The sequence below is a fragment of the Talpa occidentalis genome, unplaced genomic scaffold, assembly GCF_014898055.3.
Source record: "Talpa occidentalis isolate TD23 unplaced genomic scaffold, MPIMG_talOcc4v2.1 talOcc4.4, whole genome shotgun sequence".
In the NCBI taxonomy this organism is placed as follows: Eukaryota; Metazoa; Chordata; class Mammalia; order Eulipotyphla; family Talpidae; genus Talpa; species Talpa occidentalis.
The window spans coordinates 130,684,060-130,702,788 of record NW_023604295.1 but is presented as its reverse complement, the minus strand read 5'-3'; the positions used below and the strand labels follow the sequence as shown (position 1 = coordinate 130,702,788).

Genomic DNA, 18,729 nt, shown 5'->3' with positions numbered 1-18,729 from the left:
ACTTTACATGGCAAAAGGGGTTTTGCTGATGTGATTAAGGATTTGGGCATGGGAAAATTAAACCTGAATTATCCAGGTTAATGTAACCACAAGTGTCCTCCTGAGCAGGCAAGAAGTTCAAGGTCAGTAGCAGATGTTATCAAACAGAAGCAAAGGTGATAATGTACATGAGGAGAATAGTTAACAGTACTGTATTGTATATTTGAAAGTTGCTCAGAGTAAATCTTAAAAGTTCTCATTACAAGTGAAAAAAAGTTATCATTACAGGAGGTGATGGATATTATTGCTGTCATTTTTTTAAAAAGATTTATTTTTTATTTATACAAGCACTGGGTACAGTCAGAAACGCGGGAGGGTGGGCGAATTCACCAGAGCCAGAGCAGGGAGCAGAGCAGGCAGAAGGACCTAAGCACACTGCTGAGGGGAGCAGCGGGGGGGGGGGGGCAGGAGAGGTCTAGGCCATGTGGGACCCTCCGGGGATCAAACCAGCACGGCAGAGGCTGCGGGCAGCTTCGCAACCCAGCGTTCAACCGCTGCGCCACCGGGGAGGCCCTGTAGTCATTTTGTAATATGTACATAAATTATGTTGTACCTTAAATTTATACATTGTTATACATCGATTATAATTTAATAGAACGAAAAAATTTTAACATTTTTTAAGGTAGCATTGATTTATGAAAATTAATTTTTAATTAAAGAAAAGAAGATTAACAACAAGAGTTTGGAGTAATGTGAATAAAGCGTCTGTGAGCCAAGGAATTCAGATTTACACTTGAAAAAGGGAAGAAAACTTGCCAAAGGAACACAGTCCTCCTATACCTTGATTTTAAACTTGTGACCTCAAGAAGGGTAAGAATAAATTGTTTTGGTTTTCAACCACTAAGTTTGTAGTAATTTCTTATAGCAGCAGTAGGAAAGTAATACAATCGGTGCTGGATGATTTTCACATGATGATGCAAAGAGAGGAACTACAGGTTTAGCCAAACCTTAAGGAGTACCAATCAGGAGTTGGTGCTATTTCCGATCTTCACAATGCATTGGTTTCCCTTTTTTTTTTTTTTTAAAGATTTATTTATTATTTATGCATACAAGAACTGGGGTACAGGCCAGAGGTATGGGGGGGTGAGAGGATTCACCAGAGACAGAGTGGGGAACAGAACAGGCAGATTGACTGAAATACACCACGAGGGGTGCAGCGGGTGAGTCAGGGGAGGTTTGCTGTGCCATGTGGGTAGCTCCCTGGCTGGGCATCAAACTCGTGTTGCAGTGGCTGCGGATTGCTTCATAGGTTGCATCTTAACCCCTTGCATCACCAGGGAGGCCCCCCACAATGCATTGGTTTCTATTATGCACAATCACCAAGAATCATTTCTCTGTTCCTTTTGTACATTAAACAGAAGGATTTCACTGAATTCTGCTTGATAAGGCTAAACTGGCATCATTTCCCAGGGATGTTTGTCTACTCTGTGGTCTAAAATTTGTTATATAATGGAATTGCATAGCCATTTCTGGAAAGAAGTGCATGATTCCATTTATATGAGGTACTTATCATAGTAAGTCAAGGGAGGGAAAGAAGAATAGAATAATGGCAAATGAGAAGTAAGTTTTTAGAGGGCAGAGTTTCAGTATGGGATGATGAAACATTTTTGGAGGTGGATAGTGGTGACGCACAACAATGTGAGTGTACCTAATGCCACTGAACTGTATCCTTAAAGATGACTGAAATGGCAATTATATATTTACTAGAAATAACAACCACAAAAGGTTATATCATAAACTTTGGCTCTTTTTCTGGCTATGAATTTCAGTTTTGTGTTTTGCCTGGTTTTCTTTTTCTGCAAAGAGCATTTCCTTGTCCATACTGAAGGAGTGAACCAAGGAATGCATGAAGTAGATTGTAAATAAGCTCCTTTAGGACAAATGATTTTATTTTCTTTATGCATCTTCATAGTTCTGGTCATAGAAAGCTATAAACTCATAGGTGAAGGAACGGCCCCCAAATTCACTGACTCTGTGAGAAAAAATGTAAATAATGTCCCATTTCCTCTTTTATAAATTGTTTGAGTTATTTATAGAGCTCTTGAAACAATATGTACTGTTGCTATAGAGGATTATTAAAAGATCTTTCCAAATTATCTGGCAGTTTTTTTTCCATCTCTGTTGAACTTTGTGTTATAAGCAAATGTACACCAGTGAGAAGAGTTTGGTTTTTTTTCAAACTTAAGAATCAAGTTTTGAAGGATGAATATTTACAGGATTAAAGTTAATAAACCAACTTGAAATTAAGTGAAGATTCATACTTTTTAAGTATCTAAAATAGTTCAAAATATCTGAATGTTATAATAGAGGAAATTGAGAAAGCAAAGTTACTTAGATTCACAGAGGTGACATATGAATGGTCCTAAATTCCCGCAATGCAGAATCAGCAGCTTCTTCTTGTCCTCCTAGACCTCTGTAAGACCTTTATTTAATGTGTAATGCATTGCTTTGTGCTCTACCCTCTGCACCCCAACAAGAATGTGAGCTCTTCAAGGGCAGAGACCATATTTTATACAGTTTTCTAACAAAGTACCTGACTAATATTTTTGGACTGAATAAGCGAATGAACAGAAGTCATATACTACCTTCCAGAGGTTTGTAGTCTATTTAGAGTCAAATAAATGCTCTTATTATTGTATAGGGTTATAACGATATTTTTTGTATAAAGTAAAAAAAGCAATTTATTTTGTCCTTTATCAATACATTGCATTTAACTGTTATATTTGAAAGATCGTATAATGAAAAGGAATCCTGTAATTTAGGTTTCACCACCAACTTGCTGTGTTATTTTGTACAAATCATTTAATTACCCTAAACCTAACTTTCTTCACCTGCAAAATGGGATTATATTTACCTTATTTCTTTATAAATTTGTAATGAGGAACATTTTTAAGAAAGATTTTCAGAAGTTAATGTTCCCATTCAATTATGGCCTATAATTTTTATTCTTTTTTTTTTTTTTTAAGATTTATTTATTTATTTATACAAGCACTGGGGACAGTCAGAAGCGCGGGAGGGTGAGAGAATTCACCAGAGTCAAAGCAGAGAGCAGAGCAGGCAGACAGACAGACGAAGCACACTGCTGAGGGGAGCAGCAGGCGGCAGGAGAGGTTTGCGCGCCATGTGGGACCCTCCTCCGGGAGCAGCCAGCGATTGAACCAGCGCTGCAGAGGCTGCGGGCAGCTTTGCAACCCAGAGCTCAACCGCTGCGCCACCAGGGAGGCCCTAATTTTTATTCGTTTTTTGTCTACTCAATTGTTCTATATATGTTATCACCAAATAATATCAGGTTTATTCACTCAAAAATATTTATTAAGGACCTGCCCTTAGTTCTTAATTCTCTAATATTACTTTTTACTCCCCAAAAGTATGTTCTTTTTCTTATAGCAATAAATGACAAATCAGAATCACTGACTTCTTTTAGGTAGTGTATAAAAATGTTAGGCAAGTATTAAATGCAGTGTTATTTGTAAAATATTCAAAATCCTTTTCCAATCATTCAGTTGATACTTTTGTACTGCCTTTATGTTTTACCCTGCCCATGATAAATATGAAACATTATATATACATGTATATATACATATGTGTATATATATGTATACATAAACTATATGTATAGTTTATCAGCTCACATGGAGAAATTAGATAATAGGCAATTCATTTTCCTTCTTCGTGTTGCACTATAATAATGGATATCAGAATCCAGATGTCTTTGATCTTTTTTCCTTAAGTTTCCGAACATAAAAATATTTTAGTAAAATAAAGCCAAAATTATAATACCAAACTTCCCACTGGCAATAGAGTTGTACACTATAGTCTCACCCCTGTCCTTATCCCAGCTCTTTATCTCACATGTAGGTAGAAGTAGATTGTGAAGAAGGCCCAATATATGCACCAGCAGATCACACTTTCATTAATGACCCAGGCAAAAAGAGCAGAGCTGCCCTACTGACCTCAGCTCCAATTGCTCACCCACAAAATCATAAGCAAATAACATAATGGTTACTTGGGGGTACTTTATTATGCAGTAATAGGTCATTGACACATTGCCTTGAATTTCATGTCAAAACTTTGGTAAATTGAAGTCATCCTTTTTGCACTGTATATTTTATTGTTAATTTTTTATTCTGATAATCAGCCAACTGAATTTACAAAACTTTTCTAATTCTTTTCCTCTTTGAAGATTAGTACAAAAATATTTCTGCCTGAAAGTTTCCTAATATGATATCTTTACTTATTAATATGGAGTTCTACTCAGCATGCTATGTATATGTTTGTTCTAAAATTTTGTTGAGATTCATTTTTGTTTTAGAAATAATGCAGTATTTGTCCTTCAAGATTTAGCAGTCTACTATCTGCTTTTAAAGTTTTTGTGATGTTTGTAGTTTTACGTTGTGAAACTTGATCACGTACTTATATATTTTCCTTAAACCAGACTCTGCTTGAAAATTTACAAGAAAGAGGTACAAAGACTTACTAAGTTGTTATGGTCTTAGGAACAAACTAGAATGTTATCTAGGTTTTTTTTACTCATGTTAACATCTTTATTCACAATTTTTTCCCAAAGTCATCAAGGTAAACACTATGGTTTTCTCTTTAATCCTGTTGCTACCTCCAAGGTGCGCCAGGGAGTTTAAGGAGAAATACACTAAATAGTGAGCCTCCCCTGGTGGTGCAGTGGTAGAGCGCTGGGTTGTGAGGCTGCCCGCAGCCTGGGCAGCGCCAGTTCGATCCCTAGCCACCAGCAAGGGTCCCCCCCCCCACACACAAAAAAAAAAACCCTAAGAAATACACTAAATAGTAAAGGAGAAGATACATCACACATTTTGACAAAGATTGTGTGTTGTCTACCTACCTATACTATCTAATGATTTAAACATCAGTTTTTCACTTATCTTAATTTTATTCATATAATATTGCAGTGCGTTAAGACAAATGTCCTTCTCATCTTACCTAAGAGAATAATGAAAATAGCCTACACGGCATTCAATTATGGCCTTTCTGAATGCACTGATTATAAGGAAAATGAGGCATCCCTGCTTAGTTTGCTCTTTAACCTTTAGACCGTGTAGGACTCAACATGGAGTTCGGGATTCTAAAGATTCATAGACCTCTGGTTTTTAAAACCTAACTTAGAGCCTCATCTTTCACTGCATTTCCTGATCCCTGTCACTCCCTTGTTTGTACCCCTTTTCGTACCTTTCAGTATTTGTCAAACTTATATGGGGTAGATGCCCAGGAAACACTTCTTAAGTAAATGCATGAAGTGTCAATGCTGACTTAGCAGCAGTATGGCACCTACTTTAGGGGTTTTATGACAAAGGTGTGTATATCACTGCAGGATAAACCAGTGAGCTGGAAAGATCATGGTCTGAAGAGTTATGGACCAGCTCTCAGTAAAAGTCAGACCCCTTCACTGATTCAAATTATAGTCACTTAGCACTTGTCATAGGGCTACTATTCTCACTAACAAAAAAAAGCATCCTGTTTTTTTCTCCTCTGTAATATAGATGTACTAAATGACAGATTTTTAAGGAACTACCATGGAATAGTGGCCAGATGCACAAGCTTTAAAAGCCAGTCCATTTGGGATGATAACCAAATCCTGGTTAGCTTTCTAATGTTGAGTAAAGTTACTTTATCTTATGAGCCTCTGTTTTCTCAGGTATAGATGAAGATAACATCTATCAGTGTTGTTGTTACTATTGAAAGTATGTCTAATGTTTAGAATAATGCTTGGCACAGGAAAAGTGCTCAATTAGTTACTACTATTGTCAGCTATGGATTTAAATTGGAAAATTTAGCTAAGCCCTCAGCACCTAGTCCCTGGCTTGTAGGTGATCAACAAATATAGTTATGATTGTTGGTAATAATAACAAGCTATCATGCCTTATTTGAAATGATTTAGCTTTGTAGGGTATACTTTGAGAAACCCCAGTGGGATGAATATTAACAACTTTTATCTTGACTAACAAGGCGTGAGAATAAATATTTTTTATAAGAAGTTTAACAAAGTGCCTAGTTTTCTTTTTTTTTAAATAGATTTTTTTAAAGATTTATTTATTTTTATACAAGAACTGGGGTACAGGCCCAGAGGCATGGGAGGGTGAGAGGATTCACCAGAGACAGAGCAGGGAGCAGAACAGGCAGACTGACCAAAATACACTGCTGAGGGGAACAGCGGGCACTACAGGAGATGTCTGCCGCGCCATGTGGGTATCTCCCTGGCCAGCCAGGAATCAAACCCGCACTGCAAAGGCTGCGGACAGCTTCACAGCCCTGTGCTCAACCTGCTGCACCACTGGGAGGCCTTCTTTCTTTTTTAAAAAGACTTTTTATTTTATTTATTGTAGAAGAACTGGAGTACAGGCCAGAAGTGCAGGGCGTGAGAGGACTCACCAGAGACAGTAGGGAGCAGACCAGGCAGATCTGCTGAAATACACTGCTGAGGGAGCAACCTGAGAGACAGGAGAGGTCTGCTCTGCCCTATGTGGATTAGCTCCCTAGCTGAGGATCCAACTCATGCTATAGCTACTGTAAACACTGAGACAACCCTTAGGCCACCAGGGAGGCCCCTCAAACAAACAAATGAAAAAATTAAAAACGACAAATGCAAATGCATTTGTATATAGTTTCATAAAATAATTCTTTTCCATTGTGTTTTGCTAGAGCTAAATGTTAGGGATCATTTTTTAGAACTTTTTTAATTTATCTCCCACTTGAAATCCCTGTTATGTCAGGGAAATTTATTACGAAGCCGTGGACATACGGGTGGACCATGTGTGTCTGGATGCCAGTTTTTATTCTTTTGAACAATAACGTCTTGAATAATACTGTCCTTAAAGAGAAAAAAGTATCCACTAAGTACTTAAGTTTACTTTGTACGATGGCTGTATTTTTTTCATGATTGACGGTTGTATTTTTTTTCATAATTGAAATGCCACAGTAATAGAGCTTACGCACAGATGGGATGATTCCTTATAGATAAACACAGTACAGTCACAGCTTTTGGAAACATGCTTATTTTTTAAATTGTGTAGGAGATAACAACCTATTGGAAAAAACAGTGCTTCTTATAATGTTGAAATTTTTCATGATTGCCACATGGACAAAGTTCTAGGGCCTTCACTTTTAGAGTAAAAATTTCCCATATTAACTTCTGATTGCTTTCCTCATCTATTTCCTTCCTTTCCTTTCTTCTCTTTGCTAAACTTGATTTTCCCTATTACCCTCCATCCCTTTTAAAAAATCATCCATCTTTTTTAGAATTCTTTGTTTACTGAAGATACACCTGCTGCCTTATTGGTCTTAGCAACAATTACTCGTATTTATGGAGCATCCTGGCATCTTCTGAGTGTCTGTGTATTTAGGTTGGGAGCATGTTAGCAGAAGGAAACATGTACTCTAAAAATGATTTGGACCACTTTCATTTGCGTGGGTAATAGCATTTGTACGGAATCCTTGGCAACAAAAATACAGGGAATTGGAGCCAAAGTGATTATGGCAGCTGTGTACACCCTCTGGCACCAGGCAGGCTTTTGGGGGCCTTTCCGAGGAATCGCAGACTTCCTGCACTCCCCCACCTTTGCTTCCCTCCCGGAGGCGGCGGGATGGGCCCGGGAAGGCTGTCCGGGCGAACTGGGTTCAAAGTAAGGAGCGGGAGCACCTGGCTCCAAGATTTCGTTTTCACCTAAAGAGCGGGTGAAAACAAGGGGGTTTGTCCGCGCGGGGCGTTGAGGCGCCCCCGGCATCACCTGAGCTCGAGAATGACAGACGCTCGGACACCTGCAGCAAAATTTTCCATCCCCAGACGGCGCCCCGGGGGGCGGGGGCGCGCGGCGGGTCGGACCCCGCCCCCGCCCCGCGCGCGGGTGGGGGCGGGGACGGGGGGGGACGGGGGGGGAACAGGGGGGCGGGCACCTCCCCGCTGTCACTCAGCGCCGCGGCCGCTCCCCGCCCCGCGCCGGCCGCGCACTTCGGGCGCCCCCGCCCCCCCCGCCCCCGCAGCGCTCGGGCCGCGCCGGCTCCGTCCCTCCCCCGGCCGGGCTACCTGGGCGCGCCCCGCGGCAGCTGCGGGCCCGGCGCCGGGTGGCGGCGCGCGGCGGCGTCTGTGCAGCGGCTCCCTCGGCGGCGCCGGCGCGGGCATGAGCGCGGGCTCCCTCGGCCTCCGGAGCGGCGAGGGGCGGAGGCGCCGCGCGGAGGCCGCCGTCCAGGGCCGCGCCGGGGCGCCGCGGGGCGGGAGATGTGCCTGTCCCTAGCGGCGCCGGAGGCAGCATGCACCCCGCGCTCGCCGACAGCCGCGGCGCCGGCCGCCCCCCCGCGCCGGCCCCGGGCGTCCCGGGCGAGCGGCGGCCGGAGCCCCGGGAGGACGCGGCGGCCCCGGCGGTCCCGGCGGTCCCGGCGCGGGGCTGGCGGGTGCCCGTGGCCGTGGCCGCGGCCGCCCTGGCCGCCGGGGTCCTCGCCTGCCTGCCCGGCTGCGCGCCGGCGGCCGGGGGCGCGGGGCCGTGCGCCGTCCTGCTCCGGCTCAGCCTGTACCTGGGCTGCGCCGCGGCCGCCTTCCTGCTGGGGACCCTGATCGCCCTCGTCGGCCGCAGCCCGCGAGCCCCGCCGCCAGACTTCGCCGCCGCCTGGAGACGGCTGGCCCCGGCCGCCCGCGGCCCGCGCGCGGTGAGTACCGGTCTCCGCGCCGCCTCGCGCGCCCGCGGCCTCGGCCCGACGCTCCCGGCCTCCGGCCCCGACTCCGCGCCTCGCCCGGGAGCGGAAGCCGGGCGCCCCCGGGGCGGGGTGGTCGGCCGGGCGGGCGGAGGCGAGCGGCGCCCCGGCCCCGCGGGGGGCGCGCTCCGGGCCGGGCGGCGGGGGGACCCGGCGGGCGGGGGCTGGGGAGTGGGTCGCTCGGCCCCCACCCTCCGTGACAGCCCCGGCCGTTGGATGAGCTTGGCCCGTTGCGCTGTCGCCCAGCGGGGGGGGGGAGCGCTGGACGGGGCCCCACAGATTTCGGGGTGCGCAGCCGCTGCCTCCCTCTGGGTCATTGTATTTGGTTCTTCTAACCGTTCTCTATGGGAGGCAACTTTGCGTCCTTTTCCAGCGGGGAAACTTGGCGCGGAGAGCTGAACTTGACTTCGGCCGCCCACCCGGCACTTCACACCCGAGCCTGTGTCCACTTTTTGCCTCACCATCCTCCTGCCACCATGTTGATAAATAATGCAGCCCAGGCAGGCTGGTTTGTAGTCCACCGAGGGGAGACCAGACATCGCTGTAGTTTGCAGCAGAAGCAAAGCTTCTGCAGTGAGGAAGGGGTCCCTTAGGGCAGTGGTGGGGGACTATCAAAAAGAAGGATGTTTCAAATGAGCTTGTTGTTTCCTTAGTGCTAAACCATCTCCCAGTTTGCTCTTACAGCCCTTTAAAGGAAACTTGATTGATTCTGTCTTAACTTGGGGCTCCCTGGCTCACTGCTTGACCGAATGATGCTATCATTAAGCTCAAATTGCCCAAGCATTTTGCAACCAAGGAAATGGTACTGGGTCAAACTTAGCAAGAATATTTGTTTCGTTTCTTCCTTTATAAAAGTCATCACACGCCTCCAAAATTACCCTTTTCTGAGTCTGTTCAGACTGCAAGACTGAAGGTGTCATCAGAACATTTTAGAGCTTTGACAGAGAATGATAACTCTTAGTTGGGGTGAAGGGTAAGGACTGCATCCAGGGGAGAGGGAGGATGTGGTTCCAAGTGGAACCTTGATTAGTGCCCCCAATTTGCAGGCCTTTAGAAAGAGGTTTATTAAGGTAAAACCCACAAGGAAGGCTTCCAGTTATGTAAGTAGTTGTCATAATTGTGATTACTAAGTTTCTGAACAGAAAAGTTCACTGTCAACTATGACGGGTTCTTCTAGGATGTAGTGGTTTTTCTCGGTAGGTGCACTTTTAAACATTTTTTTTTACTTTCTCAGGGGGCGGGGATGGCAGAAGCTGCTCATCTCTAATGGCTCCCCAACTCTACTTTAAATGCCCTTGTCTAACTATGGTGATGGTGCACAGGTGAATTGGTGTTGGGAATTTTGCGGGGACTACACCTGCAAAGGGAAATCCTGCATTGTACAAAAAGGAAGAACGATGTAAAATATGTATAAAATAAAATAATAAATGCCCTTGTCAATAACGACTTCCTTTTAGAATTTTTTTCCTTCTACAAAGGGTTGTAGGTAAGACAGTCAGGCATCTTTACACAGTAGGTGGTTAGCAATTCATTATATCAAGGAACTGGCAGTAATGTTTTCGTTAGTACTAAAAATTGCTTTTGTCTATTTCTTTTAAAAACCATCACTTTGCTGTTTTTTATACTAATTTAGCAAGGGTGGATGTATTTTTTCCCCCTACAATAAGAAATAAAGACCCTCTGATTTATACTTTCTGGTTTACTGATCTATAAATGACATTCCAGTTTTTTAGAGGACTGTAAGAAGTTATAATTCACTCAGTAGATTTTTTTTTTAATAGAGGCATGTTTTATTTATTTATTTATTTGTTTGTTTGTTTTTTGTTTATACATGCACTGGGTACAGTCAGAAGCGCGGGAGGGTGAGAGAATTCACCAGAGCCAGAGCAGGGAGCAGAGCAGGCAGAAGGACCAAAGTACACTGCTGAGGGGAGCAGCGGGCAGCAGGAGAGGTCTGCCTGTCATGTGGGACCCTCCTCCGGAGGCCGGGGAGCAGCCGGGGATCGAACTGGCACCTCATAGGCCATGGGCAGCTTCACAACCCAGAGCTCAACAGCTGTGCCACCGGGGAGGCCCCACTCAGTTGATTTTTATAACGTATTTTGTATAAATCAGGTTCTATTCTGGTAGCTGGGATTGAATCAACAAGACACAAAATTCCTGCTCTACAAATTGTAGTCTTATGGGAGGTCAGATAATAAATGAGATTCCATTGAATAGTGATAAATGCTTATGAAACTGAAAGTATAAAAGAGTTAAGTGATTAAGAGTGCCTAGTAAGAGGGGGAGGAAGTTTAAATAGTAAGGTCAGGGTCAAAGGCTGGGCTTATCACTGGCAGCCCTATGTCCTGGGTTATCACTCAGTTTCTTAGAAAATGCATTCCCCCCAGCTTCATAGTTCACTTGTGCCCTTGGGTAGATAAAATGTGGATTATCATACAGAAAGATGGTATAGAGAAAATTGTACATCACAGGTGACAGAAAATGAAGGGTATGTAATCTAAACATAGGAAGATTTCAGGTAATAAAGAGGTGAAATATAATTTAAGGATTACATAAGAAAATGAACACATTAGGAAATTCACATTCTAAGTTATGTGTTACTTAGAGTTGAGGTGTGTATTATTCACATAAAATTCTATTTTTTAAAAGCAGAATTGGTGCGCCCTCAAGCCGTTAGTTGTGCTGTATTTCCAATGATTTGTTTTTAGCTTTTTTTTTTTTTTTCTAATGTTCTCTTCTTTATGAATGGAAGCATAAGCATGTGGTGTAGTTTAAATAACTGAGTTCTGTGGGGGAAGGCGCTGGACCACACAGGTCATTTAACATATGTGGAGGGGGAGGCTGTTTAGTAGTGAACCAAATGGTGCCTCTTAAGATAGCAGTGACTGCTTTACTACAGAAATTTTGATTCAACATGAAGAAAATTATTCTCTCTTATTATACATTTTGGATCCTTTTAGTGTCAACTTGATATGTCAGACACTAAGGTCTGACACCCTGTCCTTTCTTCCTTCCTTCTCTCCCTCCCTCCCCCTTCCTCTCTCTTCTACAGGTAAAAAGAATGTGTAGTCTCTCTTCAAAGCAGGCAACAAGAGAAGACTGAACTAAAAGGGAAAAGGTGTTTCATGTCTAGGAGGGTTCAGATGCTTCCACATGCTTCACAGTGTAGTTACTGGCTGGGCTGCATGAAGTTAGGACCTATGGTTGACACCTTTCCTTATTCTTTGCTTCTGGAGATGCTCAGGAAGCATCTGCTGATGATAATGAAGAAAATTATGTCTCTTTGTGGTCACTAACTTTAGTGCTTTCCCCCTCCAATTATTCTGGTGTCTCTAGGACATCGCTAATGAGCAAGAATTTTGGTTTTGCTTGGGGTAAGCACTGCTGATTAAAGTAGTAAAAATAACTTTCATCTCAGGTAGAAAGACTCTGCAGTGGTATATTCAAGTACTAAGAAGCTTTTATGAAGGTCAGGAAGGTTGGCACTAGTTTTGACAGTTTATATCTGTGCCCACTTCAGAAAAAGTAGGCCTGCAGATTGGAGATGCGGTGATGCTGTGGGGTGGCCAGCTCCTGGTGTGCAGTTGTTAGTTTAGCCTGAGGAGGCTAGCATAGTATGGCATTCCTAGTGCAAGGGTATATGCCTTCCCGGTTAACTCACCTGAACCAAGAACCTCAGATTCACTAGCTATAGTTCCTTGACATGTACATGATCCAACTGTTAGGGGGAAACGAGGGCAACCACAAGAGAACTAGGGAAAAAATTGAGTCCCAATAGTTTAGCAAACTTACTATCATTTCTGGACCAGCAGCTCAAAATGCATTTTTTTATAATGGAGAAAGGAAAATTATTTCTTACATTTTGACAATAGGAAGGTAAGAGAATAGCTTCTGTGTCAATTATTCTTTCACAGAGCCTAGATTTTTCTTTTATTCTTTAGTTTATTAGATGCCTCTTGATTTTAGGCACCTCTTGATTTATGTTTAATAAGTCCAAGTAAATAAGCAGTTAATTAATGAGTATTGGAGGGCTGATGTAAGAAAGTTCATAGTAGTATATGGGAAACTAAAGTCCACTGCCATGTGAAGAAAACATTGAAGGCTTTTCAGATTTAGGCAGGTAGGAAAGTTCAAGAGCTTATCAAATCGAAATAGGCTTTTGCCGAATGTCTGCTATTTTGATCTTGTTAGATTGTTTTTTCTTTTCTTTTTTTCTTTTTTTTGCTTGCATGGTGTTGCGTGCAGTGCCAGCTGCATAATCATCTCCAATAGATGGATTTTGCCGGAATGAATGGATTGTTGTTTGAGATGAGAACAAATTTAAGTTCTAGATTTGAAATTTCAACCACAGTTTCCTAGCCAAAGAGCAGAGCCTTGCAATAGGTGTCATTAAGAGCTTGGATAATTGCTTTCTGTAAGTGCATGGCAATTTTTACTGTTGGGGAGGATTCCAAGATGAACAAGACACTCCCTGTCCCTGCCATCTCAATCTGGGTAGATCCGACAGACAGAGAAGACAGAACAGGAGTGCAGATGTTTACAGAGACAGTAAAAACATTCACATAGCTCTTCAGGACTCCGGTTGGTTTGGGTAGGGCTTCTAGAAGTCCTAAATGGGTTCTTTTTCTAATATAAAAGTTCTTTGAGTAAAACAAACTTAATTTAGTTACTTGAGGGAAAAAGGAAAAGAAATAGGAATTAGGGAGACTATAACAATCTCTTTGTGACTTTCCTTTATTATGCTAATGTGATAAACTAATGCTCAGTAATCTGATAACAGATAATGTCATAGTACACTTACTGCCTTCAAAATGTTTGCTTGTATTTTAACTAGATTTAAGTGATGGTGTCTAGTGGGAAAAAATTTTTGGAGCAAGATGACTTTTTTTGCAAATCCCTTAAGTTATAGGATCCTACCTCACTCTATGTACTATTCATAATTTTTTCTATTTAATTTTTGTATAGATTACCCAGTCACATAGTTTAAAAAACAAAGCATGTAATACAGTGAAAAAATATTCCCTACAGGCAGCCATTTTTTTTTTTTTTTTAAGATTTATTTATTTATTTATTTTTAATTTATTTATACAAGAACTGGGTACAGTCAGAAGCACGGGAGGGTGAGAGAATTCACCAGAGCCAGAGCTGGGAGCAGAGTAGGCAGAAGGACCAAAGTACACTGCTGAGGGGAGCAGCGGGCGGCAGGAGAGGTCTGTGAGCCATGTGGGACCCTCCTCCGGTGGCCTGGGAGCAGCCGGGGATCAAACTGGCGCTGCAGAGGCTGCGGGCAGCTTGGCAACCCAGCGCTCAACCTCTGCGCCACGGGGGAGGCCCGGGCAGCCATTGTTAATAGTAGTTATTCCAGATACCCGTTATACATAGATAAGGAAATACAAATGTATATTCAAAAAGAGAAGTTTTTGAGACCTATAATCTTTTGAACAGAAGGAAAAATATTTATTTTCTGTTTCTTTATTAAAGAAACTGTTCCCCAAGATTAGTGAACATAAAATGAATTTATATATGAATAGTGATACCTTCAAAGTAGGAGGATGAAATAAAGGATTAAGCCTAGAACATAAAAAAAAAAAAAAACTTAATCAGAAATAGCAAATGTATCCTAGGAAATGAAGAGAAGGTATGTATTTGAATTCAGCAAAACTGTCTAAAGGAAGCAATGTATATTTTCACTGTATCAACAAAATAGACCAAGCAAATTGTTCTTGAGCCAGTTACATGTACCATTTGGGATTTAATAAAAAGTGAGTTAATGAAGCTGTGTGAATTGAGCATATATTCAAGAGTGAATGAGATTCTTCTTTTGATACTGTCATTAGTTATCATTACAGATAGGTGCCAGAATCCTTCCAAAAGTGTTTTAACATTATCTTTACACTATTAATTCAGTCCCATTCCGAAGGGTCCCCGTGTTTATTCACAAAGACCAAAGCTTCCCACTTGAAACTTCTGAAGAGCCTAAATTCTTTCTGGTCACCTATTGGAGGTTTATTTCTGACTCTTCTCTTGAGTTTTCAGCCGCTTTTGTTTGGGGATCATGCTCTGATGTCAACTTAGTAATTGAAAGTTGACTTCTTAAAAATATCTTAGGTTTCATTTTCCAGCCATGTAATTCAGGAGGTAGAAAGTGCCCTAAATCCTTAAGATGTGAGAGTTCCCTTGTCAAACTGGTACCAAGAATTGTACTGAAAAGGTGACTCAGCAAGTTTGGTGCTGAGGGTTCAGGCTTTAGAAAATGAATAGTGTCTGTGGAAGGCTATTATTGTTAAATAGATGGCTTACAAACTTGTTGATTTTTTTTTTTTTTTAAATTGTGATTTTTTGCTCTTGAAAGAGAAACATTTGCAAACTTGGAATTTGTGTTTCTACAATTTCACTGTTAGGTGACTTTCCAAGCTAGGGTTGTTCCAGTGATGGGGGTAAATAGGTAGTTTCAAGGGGTGGACTTCTCAGGCTACCCACCCTCCTCCCCGTGTTACTTATTTACACACCCTCCTTTAGTTCTGGGGTGTGTACTTGTGTTAGCATGTAACTGAAGCCTCCCCTGGGGCCCCCAAACTTGTGCTCTCTAAGGGGATCCAACCATCTGTGTGCACAAAGACAAAGCGTATTTTCTCTTAGTGTGAAATAACTTTTAATCAAATTAGTGTGCATAGAAAAGGGAAGAAAGGATAACAGTTTCCCAATAAAACATCCAAAATCACCCATTCCGTTGTGGGTATGTGTCCAGCCAAATAGGGTTGACACAAAATGGGCTGCGGAGGCCCAAAAGCTTGCCACCAGTCTAAGGCACCTTCTGGCAGGGAACCCTAAGAAAGTGGCAAAAGGGGCGAGGCAAATCTGGGATGAAAGGAGCAAAATCAAAGTAAAAATCAAGTTAACAGCTGCCATTGTCAGCTTTCCCACATGTCGGACCCACGTGTGTCTTCCAAGTGTCTCCTTCCATGTCACACAAATCCCTGGTGCAAGTCTAAAACCTAGAAGCAAGTGCCCTTCTCCACATGTCTTTCCAGAGCCCACTTGCCTTCTATGTTTTATAGCTTCACCTAGCCACTCAGTTCCGCCCCTGGCTCCCAATACGTAGTCTCAGGTGACTGCATGTAAACGCTGGCGGTGGCTGTGGCAGGGAACATGATACCTCCCCCTATTATAGAGATGTCTCTGTTACACTTGCAGTGTTTCTCCAAACACAGTGGAGCTTTTTAGAAAATCCAGTGGGTTTGGTTGTATTTTGATGGACTTCTGGCTCAGGTGTCACTTTGGGAGACACATTGGGAGACTTTAATTAAGCACGTGAGATCTGCCTGCTCTGTCCCTAGGGCTGGCCCAAGCTCTTCAGTTACTCTGGGACTAGCCAGTACTGGCACGTTTGTCAGCCAGCCTGGATATTCCATGCATGAGTAGCTACAAACTGGATATAAACAAAAATGAATATGGCAACTCTCAAGTAAAACTAGCCTTTAGGCCAAGGGGGTGGAAGAAGACAGAGGAATTGATTAGACTACAAGGATCTATTTAATATATTGTGTACTTTAGTGTAGAATATACCTCTTAGAAAATTAAATAGAATTTTACAAATACTTATTTCTTTTCTTTTTTTTTTATTTATACAAGAGCTGGGGTACAGGCCAGGTGTGCGGGAGGGTGAGAGGATTCACCAGAGACGGAGCGGGGAACAGAATAGGGAGACTGACGAAATACACTGCTGAGGGGAGCAGTGGGTGAGACAGGAGAGGTCTGCTCGCCATGTGGGTTGCTCTGAGGCTGGCAGGGATTGAACCGGCACTGCAGAGGCCGCGGACAGCTTCACAGCGCTGCGCTCAACCGCCTGTGCCACCAGGGAGGCCCACAAATACTTGTTTCTAAAGGAACCTAACTTTCTGAAGTTTTTACCCACCTGTAGGTATCACTGAGGTTATATGAAGTAGTAACTACAGTTCTGTAGGTGTTTGTTCCGTTTGCTCATGGAAGTCTCACTCTGCAGTACCACACCCCCCCGCCCGCCCCTTTCTTTGACTCCACAGGCTCTATCTCATGTATTTGTGAGTAACTTATGTTCTTCCATTTCTGGTGCCTGTGCTTTCTCTGCCGTCAGCACAGCCATTCTGTGAAAAAGCACATCTCCTGTTGAGCTGGTACTGTCTCAGTGCCTCCAAATGGATTTCCAGGAGTGCTTGGGCCGTATTATTTTTTTCTTAATCAAAGCCATATTATGTGCTTTATGGAAGACAGAGTGTAGCCCTATTTCTCTCTTTCAGGCAACTTTTTAAGTTTTGTTTTTGTTTTGTTTTGTTTTTACCTTGTTATAGAAGCTTATACCCCTGTTTTCTTATTCCTCTGTAGCTCCTCTCTCCACCTGGCTCCCAGCATCACCTGGGATCACCTTTTGGCCTTTTTCTCTCCTAGCTCCAAAACTTTCTGCAGTCTCTGTCCTTGAGCAAGCTCCCAGCCGCCCCAACACATGCTCTACCTTCCCACAGGCTTCTTCCTTCTGTGCAGATCAGCTGGTGCAGAATTATATCTTTGAGGACTGCAGACCCTCTGCCTGCTTGTGAGATGTGAAATTGAAATTTCAGTGTGTTTTTTGTTCTGAGATTTTGACTAAGTTGCCTAGTTTTCCAGATTGAATTTTGATTATTCTGGAGATACTTTTTTTTTTTTTAATTCCCCGTAGGCAGTGTCACCTTTGAGCTCCCTCCAATAACCATCTCTGCACTGAGGATTAGATTCCTCAGAGTCAGATCTCTTTTTGGGCCTCACACTTATTCTACTCTTTAACTTGACATTTCCACTTAGCACTCTCAGTGGTATCTGGAACTCAACAAGTCCAAGTGCCCCCCTCTATCTTTTGGGGTACCTTATGTCAGTGACCAGCACCTTTGCTAGGCAGGTCCCACAGCCAGAAGCCCGAGTCCTTCCTAGCATCTCCCTCTCGTTCCCCATGTACAGTCTGTCGTCAAGTCCCGCTTCTTCCCTCTTGAGTCTCTAGCATTCATCTTCTTTTCCATCCTTTGAAATGTTGCCTGTTCTTGGTCGCATCTACCAGCATGTCCTGCCTAGATGACTCCTGTAGCTTCTCTGCCTTCTTGTTGGCTCCTCCTTCAATTCGTTGTTTTAAAACAAATTGAATCCAGTTGAATCCGTTTGTACAGTGTGTTTAGTAGCTTCTGTTCCTCCTAGATCTCCAGCCTCATCTTCACAACTACCTTCACTCCTCATGCTCTGAGCTCAGTCTTAGAGTGACAGCTGCCCCGCCCCTAGGGACTTTGTACATTCCAGCCTCTTCCTTGAGCACCCAGTTGCCCCCTCTACCTAATTGGTTTCTCTTTTTCAGACATCAGTCATCACTTTCGCAGAGAAGCAATCACTGTCTTCCAACTTTATATGGTGTATGGCACCCTCCCCCTTTCTTTTGCTGTACTTGCATACCATCATTGTGGTTTTATCCTCTAACCATTCTTTGTTTCTTTTTTATTAACCCTTGATCTCCATGAAGCAGGAAACTCCCTTCAATATCTGTAATACCTACTGTCATCTAGAGGAGCAATAAATACTTCTTGAGTGAATAAATAACTATGAATCAGTAGGGCACAGGCATTGACAGGATGGTTTGGAGTCAGTTGGCAGTCTGAATTTGAATCATGGCTCTGTCCTAATAACTCTGTGACCTGGACAACTTGGTTAACATTTTGACGCCTTAGTCTCCTTACCTGAAAGTTCAAGATACTTAATTCCTTCAATCAGGGATTGTTTGAAATAATGTGATAGTATTTGAAAATGTGAATGTTAGTATTTGTTAAAGTGCTTTGAATATAAAAGGTGTTAAATGGTAGATTTTACACTTTCACTTTAAAAAAATTGTTATGAAATTTAAGAGGCAGATTCAGAAAATCACACAAAATACATGCATAGTTGGATGAATGATTGCAAAGAGACTATCCTTGGCACTTCCACAAA

The 18,729-nt window shown here is 42.8% G+C and overlaps 1 protein-coding gene across 6 annotated transcripts in view; it reads left to right on the top strand.

Annotated features, from left to right (window-relative positions):
- The window catches only part of SNX25 (sorting nexin 25), a 110,605-nt gene that overhangs the window by 12,336 nt on the left and 79,540 nt on the right, over window positions 1-18,729 (top strand). For 4 of the 6 annotated variants that reach the window (XM_037526363.2, XM_037526362.2, XM_054701031.1 and 1 more), the window contains one exon: window positions 699-849. The exons of 1 other annotated variant lie outside the window; for it this stretch is intronic. Coding sequence is in view for 1 of the 5 variants with exons in the window: in XM_037526360.2 (XP_037382257.1) it covers window positions 8,314-8,706 (393 nt within the window). In the remaining 4 variants the exon portion in view is untranslated. Of the gene's footprint in view, window positions 1-698; window positions 850-8,257; window positions 8,707-18,729 lie in introns of those variants that run through there. One more of the 6 variants, XM_037526360.2, reaches the window with a different exon arrangement.